The sequence below is a fragment of the Gigantopelta aegis genome, chromosome 13 (genome assembly GCF_016097555.1).
Source record: "Gigantopelta aegis isolate Gae_Host chromosome 13, Gae_host_genome, whole genome shotgun sequence".
Lineage (NCBI taxonomy): Eukaryota > Metazoa > Mollusca > Gastropoda > Neomphalida > Peltospiridae > Gigantopelta > Gigantopelta aegis.
In genome coordinates, this window is record NC_054711.1 from 4553403 (window position 1) to 4573532 (window position 20130).

At 39.2% G+C, this 20130-nt stretch overlaps 2 protein-coding genes across 2 annotated transcripts in view; one reads left to right on the forward strand and one right to left on the reverse strand.

The window, feature by feature from the left end:
• The window catches only part of LOC121387627 (N-acetylneuraminate 9-O-acetyltransferase-like), a 59419-nt gene extending 54942 nt beyond the window's left edge, over nucleotides 1-4477 (forward strand). Inside the window, exon 20 of the mRNA XM_041518795.1 lies at nucleotides 4346-4477. Within this exon, the coding sequence (XP_041374729.1) occupies nucleotides 4346-4477 (132 nt within the window). The remainder of the gene's footprint in view (nucleotides 1-4345) is intronic.
• LOC121387628 (ficolin-2-like) lies at nucleotides 3965-9943 on the reverse strand. Its single transcript, XM_041518797.1, has 4 exons — nucleotides 9781-9943; nucleotides 7321-7417; nucleotides 6416-6580; nucleotides 3965-4738 (listed from the first exon to the last, which is right to left on the reverse strand). The coding sequence occupies exons 1-4, from the start codon at nucleotides 9880-9882 to the stop codon at nucleotides 4482-4484; spliced, it is 621 nt and encodes a 206-aa protein (XP_041374731.1). The 5' UTR covers nucleotides 9883-9943; the 3' UTR covers nucleotides 3965-4481.
• Nucleotides 9944-20130: the final 10187 nt, after the last annotated feature.

Sequence of the window (20130 nt, forward strand, 5' to 3'; positions counted from 1 at the left end):
GTTTAACTTTCATGGCGATTTACTCTCCTTTTTTTACAGAGTTATGGCCCTTGAATTTAGGAGCTAAGAAAATGTCTTGGGCTCGGTAGGGGACACGTATTGCTCTAGCAGTATTCTCAGAATGCTTACTATTTATAATTATTACTTTAACAATTTTTTTTAGTATATTCAGGGTTTGGTTTTTTGTTGTTTATTTTTGTTTAGCTAACGTTATATGTTTAACTATTAGCAACACTAATTATTATGGTAGCGTGAACTACATGTAGATGATAACGAACGTATATATGTGTAGATTTCAAGTCACATTAAATTTTATCACGACGAACTTGGTCAACTCGATAGTTGCGTTGTGATTTACCCCACTCCCAGCCTCATTGCCCCACCAACCCCCCTGCCTTGGACACATTCACTGGGGAATCTACGAGAATGTGCCCAAGACAGTCGTGCTTGAACCTTCAGTGGAGTCAAATGGTTGACTGATTGATTGCTTGATTCTGAGCGCACCCATCGTAAATCAGGAGTGGGGAAAGTACCCTGCAACCATCGAATTGGCCAACTTCGTCGTGTCAGTTGATAGTCTGAGAATAGCATAACATTAGTATTTACGTAATTCATAAAAAGTTCATTCTCAGATCTGACATTACAATTATGCAAAACTGGATGCAAAGTTCAATATGTTGAAGAATATTGTATGTGTGATATAGTTCAATATGAATACTGTTGTGTTTTTCTATTAAAAAGTATTAAATATTTGAACGTGTTTTGAGTATTTTATTTGTAATACACATGTACGTTAAAATAGTTTTCATAAAATAGTATCATGATCATAATTACTACTACTACTACTACTACTACTACTACTACTACTACTACTACTACTACTACTACTACTACTACTGCTACTACTACTACTACTACTACTACTACTACTACTACTACTACTACTACTACTACTACTACTACTGCTGCTGCTGCTGCTGCTGCTACTGCTACTACAACTACTACTATCACTACTACTATCACTACTACTACTACTACTACTACTACTACTACTACCACTACTACTATCACTACTACTACTACTATCACTACCACTACTACTACCACTATCACTACTACTACTATTACTACTACTACTATCACTCACTACTACTACTACTACTACTACTACTACTACTATTGCAATTATTATTATTATTATTATTATTTATATATTCCGCAAACGTAGCACAGAGACAAAACATTTTTTGTTGAGACTACTTAAACATGACAAGCTCTTGGTATGCCCAAAGGCTGTGGTATGTGCTGTCCTCTGTGTGGAAAGTGCATTATAAAAGATCCCGTGCTGCTAATGGAAAAATGCAGCGGGTTTCCTCTAAGATTACGTGTGAGAATTACCAAATGTTTGACATCTAATAACCGATGATGGATAAATAAGTGTGCTCTAGTCCTGTTGTTAAATAAAACAACTTCAACTAGTACTTGATAGGGCCATGCACTCATGTCTGCTATCAGTAGAGTTATCTCGATATCACCGGAACTGGTGGTCCAGTGAACCTGCAGTGCCTGCTGGGTAATCGGCCCCACTGCCCACTCACCCAACTCTCAGCCCTCATTTGAAGTCGCACACTTGGGAGACACGCCTTTATTCGCACCCCATCAAGCATACTAGTGCAAGAACTCTGGGATGGGGCTGGTACTGGAATGAAATATCAACCATTTCCTCAGATGGGATACGAACCCAGTATTTACCAGCCTCCAGTCCGATGGATTAGTCACGATACCACCAGTATTAGTCACGATACCACCAGGATTAGTCACGATACCACCACCAGGATTAGTCAGGATACCACCAGGATTAGTCACGATACCACAGTATTAGTCACGATACCACCAGGATTAGTCACAATACCACCAGTATTAGTCACGATACCACCAGTACTAGTCACGATACCACGAGTATTAGTCACGATACCACCAGTACTAGTCATGATACCACCAGTATTAGATTCTTCAGTTAAAAAAATAAGCCTAAGACTGTATTATGTCAGAGTATTCATTAAATGTGTGTGTTGCGTATTGTGTGTGTACGTGTGTGTGTGTGTGTGTGTGCGTGCGTGTGTGTGTTGTAAGTGTGTGTCTGTATGTATGTGTTTGTGTTATGTGTGTGTGTGCGTAAGTAGGTATATGTGTGTGTTTGTGTGTGTGCGTCTTTCGTATGTGTATGTGTTGTGTGTTTATCTGTTGTGTGTGTTGCGTGTGTTGTGTTGTGAGTGTGTGTGTTGTGCTTTTGTGTTGTATGTGTGTTGTGTGTGTTTGTTTTGTGTGTTGTGTGTGTGTGTGTGTGTGTGTGTGTGTGTGTGTGTGTGTGTGTGTGTGTGTGTGTGTGTTTGTGTGTGTGTGTATGTGTGTGTGAATAATTTTAAAGTCACTTGCATAAAAAGAAAAAGTATTTTGGAAATTCCACACATATTTTTATTTATGTAAAATGTATAAAACATTATATTTTAATCGTATCTTTACACAAAGAAGAATCAAAATGATGTTTAGACGAAGTCGTGTCTTGTACCACGGCAGGCACGGCTAAGGTAAGTAAACATTGGTAGCTAACAAAGTGATGTTTAGACGAAGTCGTGTCTTGTACCACGGCAGGCACGGCTAAGGTAAGTAAACATTGGTAGCTAGCAAAGGTTTTAGGTTTCGGGGGTATTGCTCCCCCGTAAAGTTTTGAAAGCTAGATGTCTTGAAATACACTTTTCTGCATTTTATAAGTAAAATTATCTCTGCCTTAAGAGTTACTACCAATCGTTTTTTTTTTTAATTCAGAATTACAGCCCCCGCTCCGCCGTGCCTGCACGATACGGTGAAGACTGGACAAGAGATATATATATATACTAGTCTGAAGCTGACATAAACAATGCGTTGGAAAATATACACAACAGAACCGGTAATGAAGAAAAACACAAACTTGGTAAAGATTGGTCAAAATATAAACATACTAGTCACAAATCAACGGCCACATAAACAATGCACTGAAGAATACAAACAACACACTTGGTAACGTCAGTGGTGAAGAGGCCTGTTGAGAATCATGATCTTGACCTACTATCCTGCGACCTTGACCTACTTTCCCGCGACCTTGACATTGGTGTAAGACAGAAAAGAGACTGACCTTGGCAGACGTGGGCATAATTGGTCTTATTTTCATCTCATTCCTCTTCAAGAAGTAGTAGCAGATTACGGAAGAATCCCTTTTATATTCATCTCACCCATCTTTAAAGAGTAATAGAAGATTAAGGCAGAATTGGTCTCTCTCTCTCTCTCTCTCTCTCTCTCTCTCTCTCTCTCTCTCTCTCTCTCTCTCTCTCTCTCTCTCTCTCTCTCTCTCTCTCTCTCTCTCTCTCTCTCTCTCTCTCTCTCTTTTCAGTTCCCTTCAAAGAGTAGTGGTAGAAGATTGTTAAGTGAATGTTGGCGAGGAAGAATTGGTCTTATTTCCCAGTGGTTTCTCTTTTAAGGGTAGTAGAAGATTAAGGGAGATTGATAAGTTCAGTCCTCTTCAAAGAGAAGTAGAAGATTGTTAAGGGAGAAGCGATCTTATTTTAAGTTCAAGGAAAAAGTTCAAAGAAAAATTGGTCTTGCATGCATCTCAGTTATCTCTAAAGAGTAATGGTAGAAGATAGTTACGTGCGTGTTGGCCTTATTTTTCACAGATTTCTCTCCAAAGGAATTAGAATATTTTCGAGGAAGAGTCGTCTTCAAAGAGCAGTAAAAGATTAAGGAAGAATTGGTCTTATTTTCATCTCAGTCCTCTACAAAGAGCAGTAGACAATTAAGGAAGAAATGGTATTATTTTCACCGCAGTCCTCTTCTAAAGGATTGGTCTTATTTTCATTTCAGTCCTCTTCAAAGAGTAGTAGAAGATTAAGGAAGAATTGGTCTTATTTTCATTTCAGTCCTCTTCAAAGAGCAGTAGAAGATTAAGGGAGGATTGGTCTTAATTTCATCTCAGTCCTCTTCAAGGAGCAGTAGAAGATTAAGGGAGGATTGGTCTTATTTTCATCTCTGTCCTCTTCAAGGAGCAGTTGAATATTAAGGGAGGACTGGTCTTATTTTCATCTCAGTCCTCTTCAAGGAGCAGTAGAAGATTAAGGGAGGATTGGTCTTATTTTCATCTCTGTCCTCTTCAAAGAGCAGTAGAAGATTAAGGGAGGACTGGTCTTATTTTCATCTCAGTCCTCTTCAAGGAGCAGTAGAAGATTAAGGGAGGATTGGTCTTAGTTTCATATCTGTCCTCTTTAAAGAGCAGTAGAAGATTAAGAGAGGATTGGTCTTATTTTCATCACAGTCCTCGTCAAAGAGCAGTAGAAGATTTAGGGAGGATTGGTCTGAGTTTCATCTCAGTCCTCTTCAAAGTGCAGTAGAAGATTTAGGGAGGATTGGTCTTAGTTTCATCTCAGTCCTCTTCAAAGTGCAGTAGAAGATTAAGGGAGGATTGGTCTTATTTTCATTTCAGTCCTCTTCAGAGAGTAGAGAAGTCCTCTCCATTCATACCACACTACTCCCTTGCCTGATACACAAGTGGGACCTCCAAGATACAGGCCGTTTAGGTTACATGCAAGACATGCAGTGTACCACCAGGCTCCGTGGAACTCAACGGCGCAACTTCCATAGGTATGCGCATCCCAATCCGCATCTTTGGTACTGAAGAGAGTGTTATTGTGCCAGTAAAGCGCATTGCCTTTAAAAAAAAGAAAGAGAACTAAGATAATATTAAATTACATTTTAAAAATTATTTAATACTCGTTTTAATTTTTAAGATATTAGGCCCGGATCTTAGCTCGAGTGTCCTGTAGCCTTATCGGGCCGATTTTACAAAGCCTGTTTATGTCTTAAGCTAGGCTCAGACTCTCAAATGACACGACTAAGTTGGCTAACTCGACGGCTGCGTTATACGTTTCTCAACGCCTGACTTAAAATGGATGCGGTCAGGTTAACACCTAGTTGTAAGAGTGCCCAGACTAGCAACTGGACAGTCGTAGAAGTTGCGAGAGCAGAAAGTTGGCCAACTTTGTGCTAGCAGTTGGAAGTCTGAGTCTAGTGTTACACACGTGTAACTATATACATTTACAATGCTTGAACACGTGCGTTTAAAAAAAAACAGGCTTCGTAAATTCGACCCATCTTGCTTATATGGCATATACACGAGATCATGTTAGAGGTTAGTCAACCTAGCCCGTATTAGGGGGGGGGGGGGGGGGGGGGGGGGTAGAGGGGGAGTAAATATTGCCTTTGCTTTCATGCTTATGTAAAAAAAAAATGGAACACGTATTAAAGGTTAAAAAGTTAAACTTAGTTTTGTTTAACGATCGCAGTCTCTGAAGATGAAATCATGAAGAATTGGTTAAGACGGACCGGCCTCGGTGGCGTCATGGTTAGGCCATCGGTCTACAGGCTGGTAGGTACTGGTTTCGGATCCCAATCGAGGCATGGGATTTTGAATCCAGATACCGACTCCAAACCCTAAGTGAGTGCTCCGCAAGGCTCAGTGGGTAGGTGTAAACCACTTGCACCGACCAGTGATCCATAACTGGTTCAACAAAGGCCATGGTTTGTGTTATCCTGCCTGTGGGAAGCGCAAATAAAAAATCCCTTGCTGCCTGTCGTAAAAGAGTAGCCTATGTGGCGACAGCGGGTTTCCTCTAAAAACAGTGTCAGAATGACCATATGTTTGACGTCCAATAGCCGATGATAAGATTAAAAAATCAATGTGCTCTAGTGGCGTCGTTAAATAAAACAAACTTTGGTTAAGACGGGAAAACTCTTGAGTCTAACAAGTGCGATGAATTCTGTAATTCAAAACAGCACAGCCGTCCATTGAGCTACAAAATATTATTACCCATTCATTTGTAGATATTTTCGTGCTTATATCCAATCAATGTTCAAGCACGCTGTCCTGGGCACACAACCCAGCTATCTGCACTACTGAGAGAGAAGTCGGTGTAGTTGTCTTACCCCTACTCACTGAGTCGTTACAACTTTCTCTACGTGGAAGCCGGTATCGGGGGGCGAACCCAGTACCTACCAGCCTTTTGTCCGATGGCTTAACCACTTAACCACTACATCACCGTATGCAGGAATTTTAGCAGGGGTCGGTCTATACTGTATCGAACGAAGTTTATAGGTGGGGGTAGGAGGGTCGAGATGTGTTCTCCGGTAATATGGGTTTTGTTTAGCTTGAGCAGGAAGGGGTTTCCACCCCCGGAACCCTTCCCCTGAGTACGCACCTGCCCACCCGGTCAGTATTACCCTATAGATAACAAACAATAAGGGATAAAACAATGGACCAAAAGTCCTGGCTAATACATATTTTGTAGAATCAAATTTGACACTTCTGATTGGCTGTTACTATACCAACCTGCATCTCCGCTATAAGACCCAACGTGAAGAGTGTATTTCTCCGCCTCGCTACCCAATGTAAATGACGAGTACATCGCATAGCGCGTGTTGCCTTCAAAATCCTCGAAATCAATCCGCATTTCGTAAACCGCCCGACTTGTGATCTGGTGGATTATCTCATTTCCTGGAGGAAAACGAAAAACTGGTGGAGAGAGAGAGAGAGAGAGAGAGAGAGAGAGAGAGAGAGAGAGAGAGAGAGAGAGAGAGAGAGAGAGAGAGAGAGAGAGAGAGAGAGAGAGAGATGGGGGCAGCCCTCCTTTCATCCACTTCCAACGTCTAGATGCCAATGTACGTCATACAAGTTAGTTCAATTTTTCCATTCCCTATTTTGGTGCTTATTATTTCAATTTTGGATAGGGTATTTCTGGGTATGCAGTGCCACCCTAACTCTCTTCATTTGGCAGCCAAAGTATATTTTCTTTATGACGGTCATAAATTTGCTGGGAATATGGAAGGACAGCCCTTCCCTCTACTTTTAAAAATACAAAAAAGTTCCCTTTTTATTTTAAATCTACCATTTGTGTAGTTGAAGAAAGCTCTATGTGACCTAGTTATATTTACCTGCATCACCTCAGGTCATTTAGTTTAGGTACACGGGCGTAGCCAGGATTTTTTTTTTTTTTTTTTTTTTTTTTTTTGGGGGGGGGGGGGGGGCGGGGGGCAACCCACTATTGAAGGAGGGGCAACCCACATTATGTATGTATATATGATTTTGTAAAAATTATTACAGTAAAAAAGAAAGAAAAAAGGTTTGATTGGGGGGCCATTGCCCCCGTGACCCCCACACCCAATCTACGCCACTGTTTAGGTACGCCCCTTATTTCTTTTCAGTCGTCTTTCTCCTTTCAGTAATTTATCACTTACCTAGCCAGAATTCTCCTTCTAGGTCACCAAACCCGTCTTTGTATTCATTCCAAGTTCTGTAGAAATCTTCAGATCCGTCCATTCTTCTCTGAAACACCTGTAATTTATTACAAAACACCTGTAATTTATTAAGAAACACCAGCATTTATAAAGAAACACCTGTAGTTTATTAATCAACACCTACAATTTATGAAGAAACACCCGTAATTTATGAAGAAGCACACGCAACCTATAACGAATCAACTGTAATTTATTAAGGATCACCTGCAATTTCTGAAGAATCACCTGCAACTTATGAAGAAACATCTGTAATTTATGAAGAAACACATGTAATTTATGAGAAACATCTGTAATTTATTAAGAAACACCTGTAATTTATGAAGAAACATCTATAATTTATTAAGAAACATCTGTAATTTATGAAGAAACACATGTAATTTATGAAGAAACATCTATAATTTATGAAGAAACATCTGTAATTTATGAAGAAACACTGTAATTTATGAAGAAACATCTGTAATTTATGAAGAAACATCTGTAATTTAAAGAAAATCTACATGTAATCTGTAATTATGAAGAAACATCTGTAATTTATGAAGAAACACATGCAATTTATGAAGAAACATCTGTAATTTATGAAGAAACACATGTAATTTATGAAGAAACATCTGTAATTTATGAAGAAACACCTGAAGAAACACCTGTAATTTATGAAGAAACATCTGTAATTTATGAAGAAACATCTGTAATTTATGAAGAAACACACCTGTAATTTATGAAGAAACATCTGTAATTTATGAAGAAACATCTGTAATTTATGAAGAAACACCTGTAATTTATGAAGAAACACCTGTAATTTATGAAGAAACATCTATAATTTATGAAGAAACATCTGTAATTTATGAAGAAACACATGTAATTTATGAGAAACATCTGTAATTTATTAAGAAACACCTGTAATTTATGAAGAAACATCTATAATTTATTAAGAAACACCTGTAATTTATGAAGAAACACATGTAATTTATTAAGAAACACATACAATTTATGAAGAAACATTTGTAATTTATTAAGAATCGCCTGTAATTTATTAATAAACACCTTTAATTTATTAAGAATCACCTGTAATTTATTAAGAATCGCCTGTAATTTATTAATAAACACCTTTAATTTATTAAGAAACACCTGTAATGTATTAATAAACACGTGTAATTTATGGAGAAACACCTGTAAAATATGAATAATTAAATGTAATTTATGAAGAAACACCTGTAATGTATGAATAATTAACTGTAATTTATGAAGAAACACCTGTAATTTATTATTAAACACCTATAATTCATGAAGAACTCATCAAACGAACGTATCCTGATTAAAATCCGAGGGAGCGGGGGGGGGGGGGGGGGGGGGGGGCACTAATTTTTATAAACAAATGAAACAGTATGCAAATTAAACCGAGATGTGTATGCTATTTTCTAGAGTAAAAGGAAAAAGTGAGATTCTCATATGTATACACAGAGAGAGAGAGAGAGAGAGAGAGAGAGAGAGAGAGAGAGAGAGAGAGAGAGAGAGAGAGAGAGAGAGAGAGAGAGAGAGAGAGAGAGAGAGAGAATAACAATAACTAATTACTGACGTCGGATATCTGCTTTAGCCTGTGAATCTCGAGTGAGGGGTGAGGTACCATGCCCCCATGACGTCACCGTGGTCGTGAAGAAGTTTTATAATTTAATTTTAGCGGGCACATTTCACCTTGCTTCGTAGTCGGAATCGCACGTAACAAATGTGTGGGTTTTTGCAATTTATTGGGTCCGCCTTGGACTACTTGCTTCGATTAGCCTGTATGGGGAAACATGTCGGGAATACTACTTCATTAAGACGCCGACTTAGATGACATTACAGGCGCGGATACGAGAAGAGAATGTTGCGTAACTCCTCTTCGAAATTCCCCGACAACATTTTGACTTTCAGGTATTAAAATACGCCATTTCAAGTCTTCTAAACAGAGTAACGGGGAAAAGTGGGTGGTGTGCCATGACCTCTGCAGCCCCCTGTTCCGCAGCCCTTGCTTACTACTTCAATACTGGAGGTGCATTTTTTAAATGTTGCAGCTGATTAGTAAAATGAAGCGAAACTATTTAAGAACATTTAATTTTATTTTATTATTATATATATTTTTTTTAAATAAAAATTATTTTTACAGATTTATATAGTAAATTTATTACTAATGTTAGTGAAAGTGTTACTTTTGAAACAATGTTCTAATTTACTTCCTGCTGAACTATATATGACCTGTAGGCGTAACTTTCTTCAGCCATTCAGCAATCGCTAAAACTTAGGTTAGACACGCCGTGCAAAATCAAAGGGACCAACACAAAAGCGTGGTACAAAAAAAAAAAAAAAAAAAATCAATGTAAAGAAATTACAAGCATTAGAAAGAATTTCAAATCGATTACAACTTACCAGCCAACCACCATTAAGAGTTCTCATATCGCAAAACACGGACACGTCGTAAACTTCAAGTCCCGTCAGTGTGTACACGCCATTACATGTGTGGTTTGCCATGACGTCATCACAGTTGTGCGTCACGTCGGGAAATGGATCTATCAGTGATATGCAACATGTAAATATTAGATATATTCTGAAATTGTACACAAATACGCACGCATATAGACAGGTTGGTAGATAGAGATGTATGGGACGTACATACATAGATCCATACATCCATCCATCCATACATACATACGTACGTACGTACATCCATACATACATACATAGATCCATACATCCATCCATACATACATACATACGTACATCCATACATCCATACATCCATCCATCCATACATACGTACACACATACATACATACATACATACATACATATGTCTGGATAGCTCAGAACGCATCGTGGTTAGTCTGCAATTTGCGGGCGATTCGGTGTCATAGGTTCGAGCCCCAGCAACGGCATGAGACAATTTGTGAGGCCAAATAGGATTTAATTATTCCCTGTGCCAGTTTGTTAATATCTATGTATGTAACAGTCAACCTCGACATGCATACAATATATATATATTCATACATCAATACATACATCAATACATCAATACATACATTCATCAATACATCAATACATACATACATACATACAATAGAGATATTCAAAATATAAAAATACATATATAGCCAGTGTCAGGTCTGTCCACATCTGCATGTAAGTCAAACGTTGCCAAGCCATGGGGCCTTAGAACCGCGTGGTTGTTGGACCGGTACGAATATGGTCGACTAACGATCGTTCTATTCTTGTGGAACGTAGTTGGTCTGATTGGTAGCGTTCCGGCCCAACAATTGCGGGCGATTGGGTGCCACAGGTTCGGGTCTCGATAACGGCATGAGGAAATTTGTGAAGGCAATAAAGGATTTTAATATCCCCTGTGCCATTGCGTCATTGAATATATGTATGTTTAAGTCAAAACCCGACATGCATACAATAGAGATATTCAAAAATATAAAAATACATACATACATACATACATACATACAATACATACATACAATGCATACATACATACATACATACATACAATACATAATTAAAAAAATGATAATAATAATTCCCGGGCCAGTGCGTTCATTCATTCTTAAAAACATAATATTGAAATAATTCCAACTGAACAACCCCCGATACTTGGTTCAAGAGACGAAACAGACCTATTGAGACTTGAACGAGAGGCCTTCTGGATTCGTACATTACAGACAAAACAGCAATTTAGAATCAATGTTGAATCTGGTAAAGCTGTAGAAAGAGATCAAATAATGTTCAGAGCGTATCGTGGTTAGCCTTGCAATTTGCGCGCGAATCGGTGCCACAGGTTCGAGTCCCAGCAACGGCATGGGACAATTTGTGAGGCCAGAAAGGATTTAATTATAGCCTGCGCCAGTGCGTTAATATCTATGTATGTAATAGTCAACCTCGACATACATACAATATATAGATATTCATACATCAATACATACTAGCCAGTGCCAGGTCTGCCCACTGTTTCATGCACGTAAGCGGGATCGACCGCGTAGATTGTAGGCCCCATAAATATGGTTGAGTTAAAGAGCTTCCTTTTTATGGAAGCTTCGATAGCTCAGAGCGTATTGTGGTTAGTCTGCCAATTTGCGGGCGAATCGGTGCCACAGGTTCGAGTCCCAGCAACGGCATGGGACAATTTGTGAGGCCAGAAAGGATTTAATTATCCCCTGCGCCAGTGCGTTAATATCTATGTATGTAATAGTCAACCTCGACATACATACAATATATAGATATTCATACATCAATACATACTAGCCAGTGCCAGGTCTGCCCACTGTTTCATGCACGTAAGCGGGATCGACCGCGTAGATTGTAGGTTCCATACATATGGTTGAGTTAAAGAGCTTCCTTTTTATGGAAGCTTCGATAGCTCAGAGCGTATCGTGGTTAGTCTGCCAATTTGCGGGCGAATCGGTGCCACAGGTTCGAGTCCCAGCAACGGCATGGGATAATTTGTGAGGCCAGAAAGGATTTAATAATCCCCTGCGCCAGTGCGTTAATATCTATGTATGTAATAGTCAACCTCGACATACATACAATATATAGATATTCATACATCAATACATACTAGCCAGTGCCAGGTCTGCCCACTGTTTCATGCACGTAAGCGGGATCGACCGCGTAGATTGCAGGCCCCATGCATATGGTTGAGTTAAAGAGCTTCCTTTTTATGGAAGCTTCGATAGCTCAGAGGGTATCGTGGTTAGTCTGCCAATTTGCGGGCGAATCGGTGCCACAGGTTCGAGTCCCAGCAACGGCATGGGACAATTTGTGAGGCCAGAAAGGATTTAATTATCCCCTGCGCCAGTGCGTTAATATCTATGTATGTAATAATCAACCTCGACATACATACAATATATAGATATTCATACATCAATACATACTAGCCAGTGCCAGGTCTGCCCACTGTTTCATGCACGTAAGCGGGATCGACCGCGTAGATTGCAGGCCCCATGCATATGGTTGAGTTAAAGAGCTTCCTTTTTATGGAAGCTTCGATAGCTCAGAGCGTATCGTGGTTAGCCTTGCAATTTGCGGGCGAATCGGTGCCACAGGTTCGAGTCCCAGCAACGGCATGGGACAATTTGTGAGGCCAGAAAGGATTTAATTATCCCCTGCGCCAGTGCGTTAATATCTATGTGTGTAATAGTCAACCTCGACATACATACAATATATAGATATTCATACATCAATACATACTAGCCAGTGCCAGGTCTACCCACTGTTTCATGCACGTAAGCGGGATCGACCGCGTAGATTGCAGGCCCCATGCATATGGTTGAGTTAAAGAGCTTCCTTTTTATGGAAGCTTCGATAGCTCAGAGCGTATCGTGGTTAGCCTTGCAATTTGCGGGCGAATCGGTGCCACAGGTTCGAGTCCCAGCAACGGCATGGGACAATTTGTGAGGCCAGAAAGGATTTAATTATCCCCTGCGCCAGTTCGTTAATATCTATGTGTGTAATAGTCAACCTCGACATACATACAATATATAGATATTCATACATCAATACATACAATACAATACATACATGCAACGCACGCACGAACAGGAACTCATACGCAGACTGACGGACAGAAGTACGCACATATGTAAAGACAAGTATAATGAATGCCAGACAGACATACGGACTGACGGATAGACAGAAGTATGGTGTGAGCCAGACAGACATATTGACGGACGGACGGATAGACAGACATATAGACAGACGGATGGACGGATAGACAGAGAGATATATAGACGGATGGACGGAAGGATAGACAGAGAACTATGGTGAAAGCAAGACAGACATATAGACGGACGGACGGATAGACAGACATATAGACAGACGGATGGACGGATAAACAGAGATATATATATAGATGGACGGACGGAAGGATAGATAGAGAACTATGGTGAAAGTCAGACAGACATACAGACGGACGGACGGATAGACAGACAGAAGTTTGGTGAGAGCCAGACAGATGGACGTTTGGATAGACAGACAGACAGACATATAGACGAACATACAGACAGGCAGGCAGACGGACAGACAGAACTTTATTACACTCTGGCTAGGGATTTTCGAACCTATCTTAGCGCTATGAAATCTTAGACTATGACAACACTGCAGCACACACCATAGTGACGTCATAACGTACGGTGGTTTTACAATGGTTTTACGCGCTCGTAACGCTTAGATAACGTCTGTTGGCCATTTGAAAATGGCCCTATTAGAGTTGACTGTAGACTAGCCTTTAGGTCTTTTTCTAGATGATGTTGTGACGTCACGATCACGTGGGACACACGTCCTGGCGTCAGCTCCTACCCTATCAAGGAATGATCCATTAGTTCCACAGACTCCAGCTAGCGACTGGAAGTAATAATAATAATAATAATAATAATAATAATAATAATAATAATGATGATGATGATGATGATGATGATGATGATGATAATAATAATAACAACATTACTGTTACTACTACTACTACTTCTACTGCTACTGCTACAGCTACTACTGTAACCGTTTGGTCCTGCAAACAGAGCCATAGAAGAGGCTTAGTGTTTGAGTAGATGGTCACAGAAAGGTAACAGTTGTCCTCATGGCTAGAAATGATCACTGGGGTGTTGTGAGCATGAAACTATTTGATGACAGCGTCAAAAATGTGTGCGAAACAAATGGCGGTCATTTTTCAAAATGGCATATGCTTCAGAATTTAAATATTTCATAACTCCATGGCTGTTCCCGCTAGGAATGTGTTTTTGGTGTCAAACCCTATGTATTGGGGGGGGGGGGGGGGGGGGGGGGGGGGGGGGGGGGGAAGGGGGGGAGGGGTCAAAGTATATTTGTAATATGACTTGGTGTAAAGTTTACCCAGGATTTAAAAAAATACACAAATAATGGGTTATTTCTTTTTTAAAATGTCGAAAAAAATTACCCTCCATTTCCCACGAGCTATATATTCGGTCTCATTTGCATTCCGTCTGTATTAATTACCATACTAAAGAACTCTACTTTCCTCTAAAACAGCTTATATGTTAGCGGTTTAAACAGGCATATTAGTCCAGGCATTAATGTTTTGCTCAAGTCAGTAAAATGTATTTCTTTTTATTCTTAAGGCTATCCAGAATTAGAAATCCATTGGTAGCATTTTGTTCAGTCATTTGATCATGGCGGCCATCTTGAAATTCAAAATGGCCATAATTTTGGGATATTTTACATATATTTTGACTCCCAGTTAACATAGAAACACAATTCTTGTGTCTATTTATATTTTTGTGGTCAATGAACTCGTTGATAACATTTTATTTAGTCATTTAGGCATGACAGCCATCTTGAAATTCAAAATGGCCGCCAATTAAATATTCTTATATATATATATTTATTCACAGTTGACCCACAACAACAATTTAGGTACCTGTTTACATTTATGAGCCCAGTGAATGAAGCTGTGAAAACAAAAATTGTTGTCTGACCTAAGCATCCATCTTGCAATTCAAAATGGCCACCATTTTAATATATTTTTTCATATATCTCAACTCTTGGTTAACATAGAAAGACAATAGTTTTTGTCTATATGTACATTTATGTAGCCATAAATTTATTGATGACATTTTTATAGTCATCCAATCGTGGCAGCCATCTTGAAATTAAAAATGGCCACCATTTTAATGTATTTTTCATATATCGTAACTTCCGGTTAAGGCAGAAGCACAATTATTTTTGTCTGTACATTTTTAGGATCAATGACTTAAAGGGTGACATTTTTATAACCATCCTCCAGTCATGGAATCACGTTAAAATTCAAAATGGCAGCTATATGGAGATTTAAAAATGGCCACCAATTTTGTCATTTGGCAAATACTTTTCCTCCTAGTAAACTGTAATTCACAATGACACATTAGCAGGGCTCACCCATTTAGTATCTAGCTAACAGAATGTTGTTTAAATTAGCCACTTTTTAATAATTTCTAAAGAAATATCCTACATACATGTATCTGAAAATTGACTAAAATTAATTATTTTCCATTGTGACCCCTGATTAGACATCTGCTTTGTCTGTAATGGCATGTGCATTGCAGCAACCATCACCACTTGTAGAGTTCTGTACATTGCAGGTTGTATTCCTTACAGGTTCATCGACCTGAACACTTACTGATACCACAGTTGCATCTGACCGGCCTCGGTGGCGTCGTGGTTAGGCCATCGAGCTACAAGCTGGTAGGTACTGGGTTCGGATCCCAGTCGAGGCATGGGGGTTTTAATCCAGATACCGACTCCAAAACCTGAGTGAGTGCTCTGCAAGGCTCAATGGGTAGGTGTAAACCACTTGCATCGATCAGTGATCCATAACTGGTTCAACAAAGGCCATGGTTTGTGCTATCCTGCCTGTGGGAAGTGCAAATAAAAGATCCCTTGCTGCTAATCGGAAAGAGTAGCTCATGAAGTGGCGACAGCGCGTTTCCTCTCAAAATCTGTATGGTCCTTAACCATATGCCTGACGCCATATAACCGTAAATAAAATGTGTTGAGTGCGTCGTTAAATAAAACATTTATTTCAGTTGCATCTGATCAGTTCTATCACAGCCTCTGGTGCAGCTTGCACCTTCAACCACATTTATAAATATATAACCTCCTCCTTGATCCAACCATGGGTCTAGATCTCTAGATGTAGCATGGAATCCTAAGATAGGATACTTGCTTGGAGATATGCTCTTTGGGTATACTGTCATTAGGTATTTGGCAGTGTTTCCACATTTTGGTTTGGTGATGGTGTTTTGAACTTCTATCGTCTCAGAATAGCTGCATCAATTATACAAATGACCCTTGAGCTTAGTACCATGGAGTACTGACCTCTTTGTATGATTCCTCAGTAATTCCAAGCTGGCTAAGAGCTTCAGATAAGCCAGTGGAGCTTTCCTGATTACATTCAATAACATTTGCTTGCATATACCATCAATTTGTCCTCTTGTGTTACATCTAGTTACTAATTGCAACCCTGGTAATGTTAATTTTCTTTCTGAACCCAGTTCATCATCAATTAGTTGCATGTTGATCTGGTTGGGACTTACGTCTGTACCGATAATTATTGGAATCAGTGAGTGTATGATCTTCTCAGGATAAGAACCAAGTCTGTGTCTGGTGCAGAAATTCACTTCTAATCTGTCATCTATGTTGTCAGTGATCAGAAGCATTTCCTGCATGCTTTGATTCACTATTAGATGGTTACATGGCTGTAAGATTTATTTTTCAACACAATAATGTTTATGAAAGATGACATCAGATATTTCCACTAACCAGGCTACAGATTTTCGAAGCTATCTGAGCGCTACGATATCGAAAACTATTGCAGGGCATGATGTGACAATGACACATGCGAAAGCCTACTCCTATTATTGACATCAATTAGATCTGGAATATAAAGTTATTTAGTGATGTAAAATGCTAGTTATAGTCACAAACACAACAAAATATGTACTGAAATACCATCTTACCACAGGTGTCAGTACACAAGAAGAAGCAGACATGCTAATGATTCCTCATACTCGTGAAGTAATCGGACCAGGCAATGAGGTGGATTTCTACATCAACGACACAGACTGTTGGATTTTTATCACCATTAGTTTACACAAATAATTATATGTAAATCACAACCAGATCAACCTGCAACATTGTATAATGAACTGCATCCAGAGATTACCAGATGTTCATGCTGCAACTGAATATGACACAACAGGACAATTGGTGATGGTGGACATCAAAGAGAATTCAGTGTATTTACGAAAGCTCCACATATAACTAACACCAAAGCCAGGTTGGAATCGGTGATGAACCATTCAAAGAGGTCAGTGAAACATGTGAAGATTTTACTGTATAGAACCAAGCACAAGGGTCATTTCTACAACTGATGCAGCTACTCTAAGATGAAAGAAATTCAAGAAACCATCACCAAACCAAAGTGTGGAAACACTGCTACCTACCCCTGGGGTATGAAAACAGCATACCCAAAGAGCACATCTCCAAGCATATTTCCGAGCTCAAGATGCCATGCTACATCTGGACATTCTTAATCCATGCAAACTTGGTTGGGTCAAGGGGGTTGGTATATTTGTGACTGCTGTTGGAGGTGCAAGCTGCACCAGAAGCTGTGGTAGAACTGATCAGATGCAATTGTGGTGTCAGTAAGTGTTCAGATAGATGTACTGTAATTTAGTGTAAGCGACACAACCTTCAATGTACAGAGCGTTGCATGCGTAAAACCGATGCGAACTGCTGTAATATGCATACTATTACAGATGAAGTAGATGCCTAATATGTCATTATGAATTACAATTTACAGTTGGTATATTCCTTTATTTCATTAGTTTGTCAACAGTATTGCAATATTATAATTATTTGACATAAAAATGTACTAATGAACACAAAAGTTGCATTTGTATGTAGACTAGGAAAACAATATTTGCCAAATGATTACATTGGTGGCCATTTTGAATTTCCATGTGGCTGCCATTTTGAAGTTTAAGATGTTTGCCATAATTGGATGACTATAAATCTAAAGAATTAGATTCATTGACCACTGAAATATACATCTAGACAACAAAATGGTGCTTCTCCATTAATCATGAGTTGAGATACAAGACAAATGTGTTAAAATGGCGGCCATATTGAATTTCAATATTGTTTTCATGATTCAATGACTATATATCAATGAAAACCATCCAATGCATGGAATACAGAAATGTACATGGACAAAACATGCTTCCACGTTAACCGGGAGTTGAGATATTTGAAAAATATATTAAAGTGGTAGCCATTTTGAATTTCAAGATGGCTGCCAAGACAAAACAACAATTTCTCTTTTTACAAAATAATCATCTGAGCTCATAGATGTAAACTGACACCAAAATTATTGTTCTGTGTTTAATGGGAGTAAAGATAGAGAAAAAATATAATGAATTTCAAGATGGTTGCCATGTAAGACGAATAATAAAAAAATATATATTTTAATTCACTAACATATGTTTAAATAGACCCCAAAAATATGTTTCTATGTTAAATGAGAGTGGAGATATATAAATAAATTATATAAAAATGACGGCCATTTTGAATTTCAAGATGGCTGACATGATAGTGGTCAGAAAAAATGCTACCAATGGATTTCTGGTTCAGGTAGGTCATGGTCACCAAAATTTTTATTAACTTGATAAAAAAAAAAATGCACCCTTCAAAAAATGAACATAACTCCTTAGACTATATAGAGAATCACAAAAAAACAAACAAAAAACGTTTGTTTTGTAAGTCGATCTCCTGACCCATTAGCATGTGATGTTTGCCGCTCTCGATCTACCAGACAGGTCGAATAAGAATTCGCACCATCATGAACTCAGTCACGGGCCAACTCACAATGCACATAAACCAAACAATCGAATACGGCAGTAATCCAACCTCTTCCGGTAGGGTCACTTTTTCGACTCAAACTATTAAGATAACTTTCTCTCCTATGATTAACATGCCTTTGTGCAAGTCTAATGTCGTTCCACAAGCAAAAACATTGAGACCCACAATATATTGTCCTTGTTGGGGGTGAGATATGTACACCTGACTCTCAAAGACCGTCCCACCCAAGGTGAACCGGACTGGGTCGTCAATGGTCCCAACCATTCGCAATTCATGACCCACCATATTGAGTGAATGGTCTTCAGTTTTACTTTCAATGCCATATTTTATCCGCTATCTACTTTGGATTCAACACAGGACCCAGCACCTAGATTCCAGGACTCAGTATATGCACCGAGGATATGTGGCCAATACCCTCTGCGTTAGGCCTAATGATTGGTGCACACAACTGAATCCGTAGAACTCTCAACCTTTTAACCTCCGGTTTCTGACCCCCACCCCCACCGCCCTTCCCAGACAAACCTCGGGGGCCCTTCATCCAGTAGACTGGGATGTACAACCTCCTCTATCCTTACATTTACCGTCTGTAGCTATCGCAACATTACAGCCACCAGAAACCACTGAGCTGTCCCTAATATCCCCCTTACCCCTTAACAGAGACTCCCCTAGCCCCTGTGGCTCTATATCCACAATGTACCACTCCTGTTGAAAACAGTCTCTCCTCAGCCACCTCACTCGTCGCCCTGACGTCTATCCCCGCGGACCCTGCAAACCAACCCCTTACTATGTGCTATTCTACCGCTACACGTACGTGGACTGTATTCGCGACCTCAGGTTGAGCTTTACTGGTATGGTGACTAAAAAACTCCATAATTAATTGTAGCAGGAATATTCACTGTAAATCTTTCTTCAGTTTAAAAGATAGAATTGATGAGAAAATGCTAGGTTTTGGGTTTGTTTTTATGTGTATACACAACCAAAAAACCCTAGATACTGAATAGATATTAAATGTAAAATTAGCAATTTGTAGTCTTCTCCAGTGAACAGGACAATACTTTAGATCACTTTGCCCTATATGCAGGAACACTATTTTGAAGGAAGGCACAATCTCTAGTAGTTCCAAGCAGGGGCACAAGCCAGATTGTTATCTGTATATCGGGTAGGACAGAAAAAGTCCCGTAGTGGGGAGCACGGTTTCTATTGGCCTGATATGACATGACTAGTATATTACAGTAACGTGATCAAAAGGTTTCAAGTTTTATTCTGAAGGGTCAATACTATAATTGAAAAATGATTCAATGATTTGAACTGTAATTTAAGTGTAAAAGCTGTACATTTTACGTTTCCTATTTA

Coding starts and splice junctions, on each gene's coding strand:
- LOC121387628 (XM_041518797.1), bottom strand. CDS start 9,882: ATGGCAAACCACACATGTAATGGCGTGTACACACTGACGGGACTTGAA. Junction 7,418..9,780: donor CTCTTAATGGTGGTTGGCTG/GTAAGTTGTAAT, acceptor AATAAATTACAG/GTGTTTCAGAGAAGAATGGA. Junction 6,581..7,320: donor AGAAGGAGAATTCTGGCTAG/GTAAGTGATAAA, acceptor GTTTTCCTCCAG/GAAATGAGATAATCCACCAG.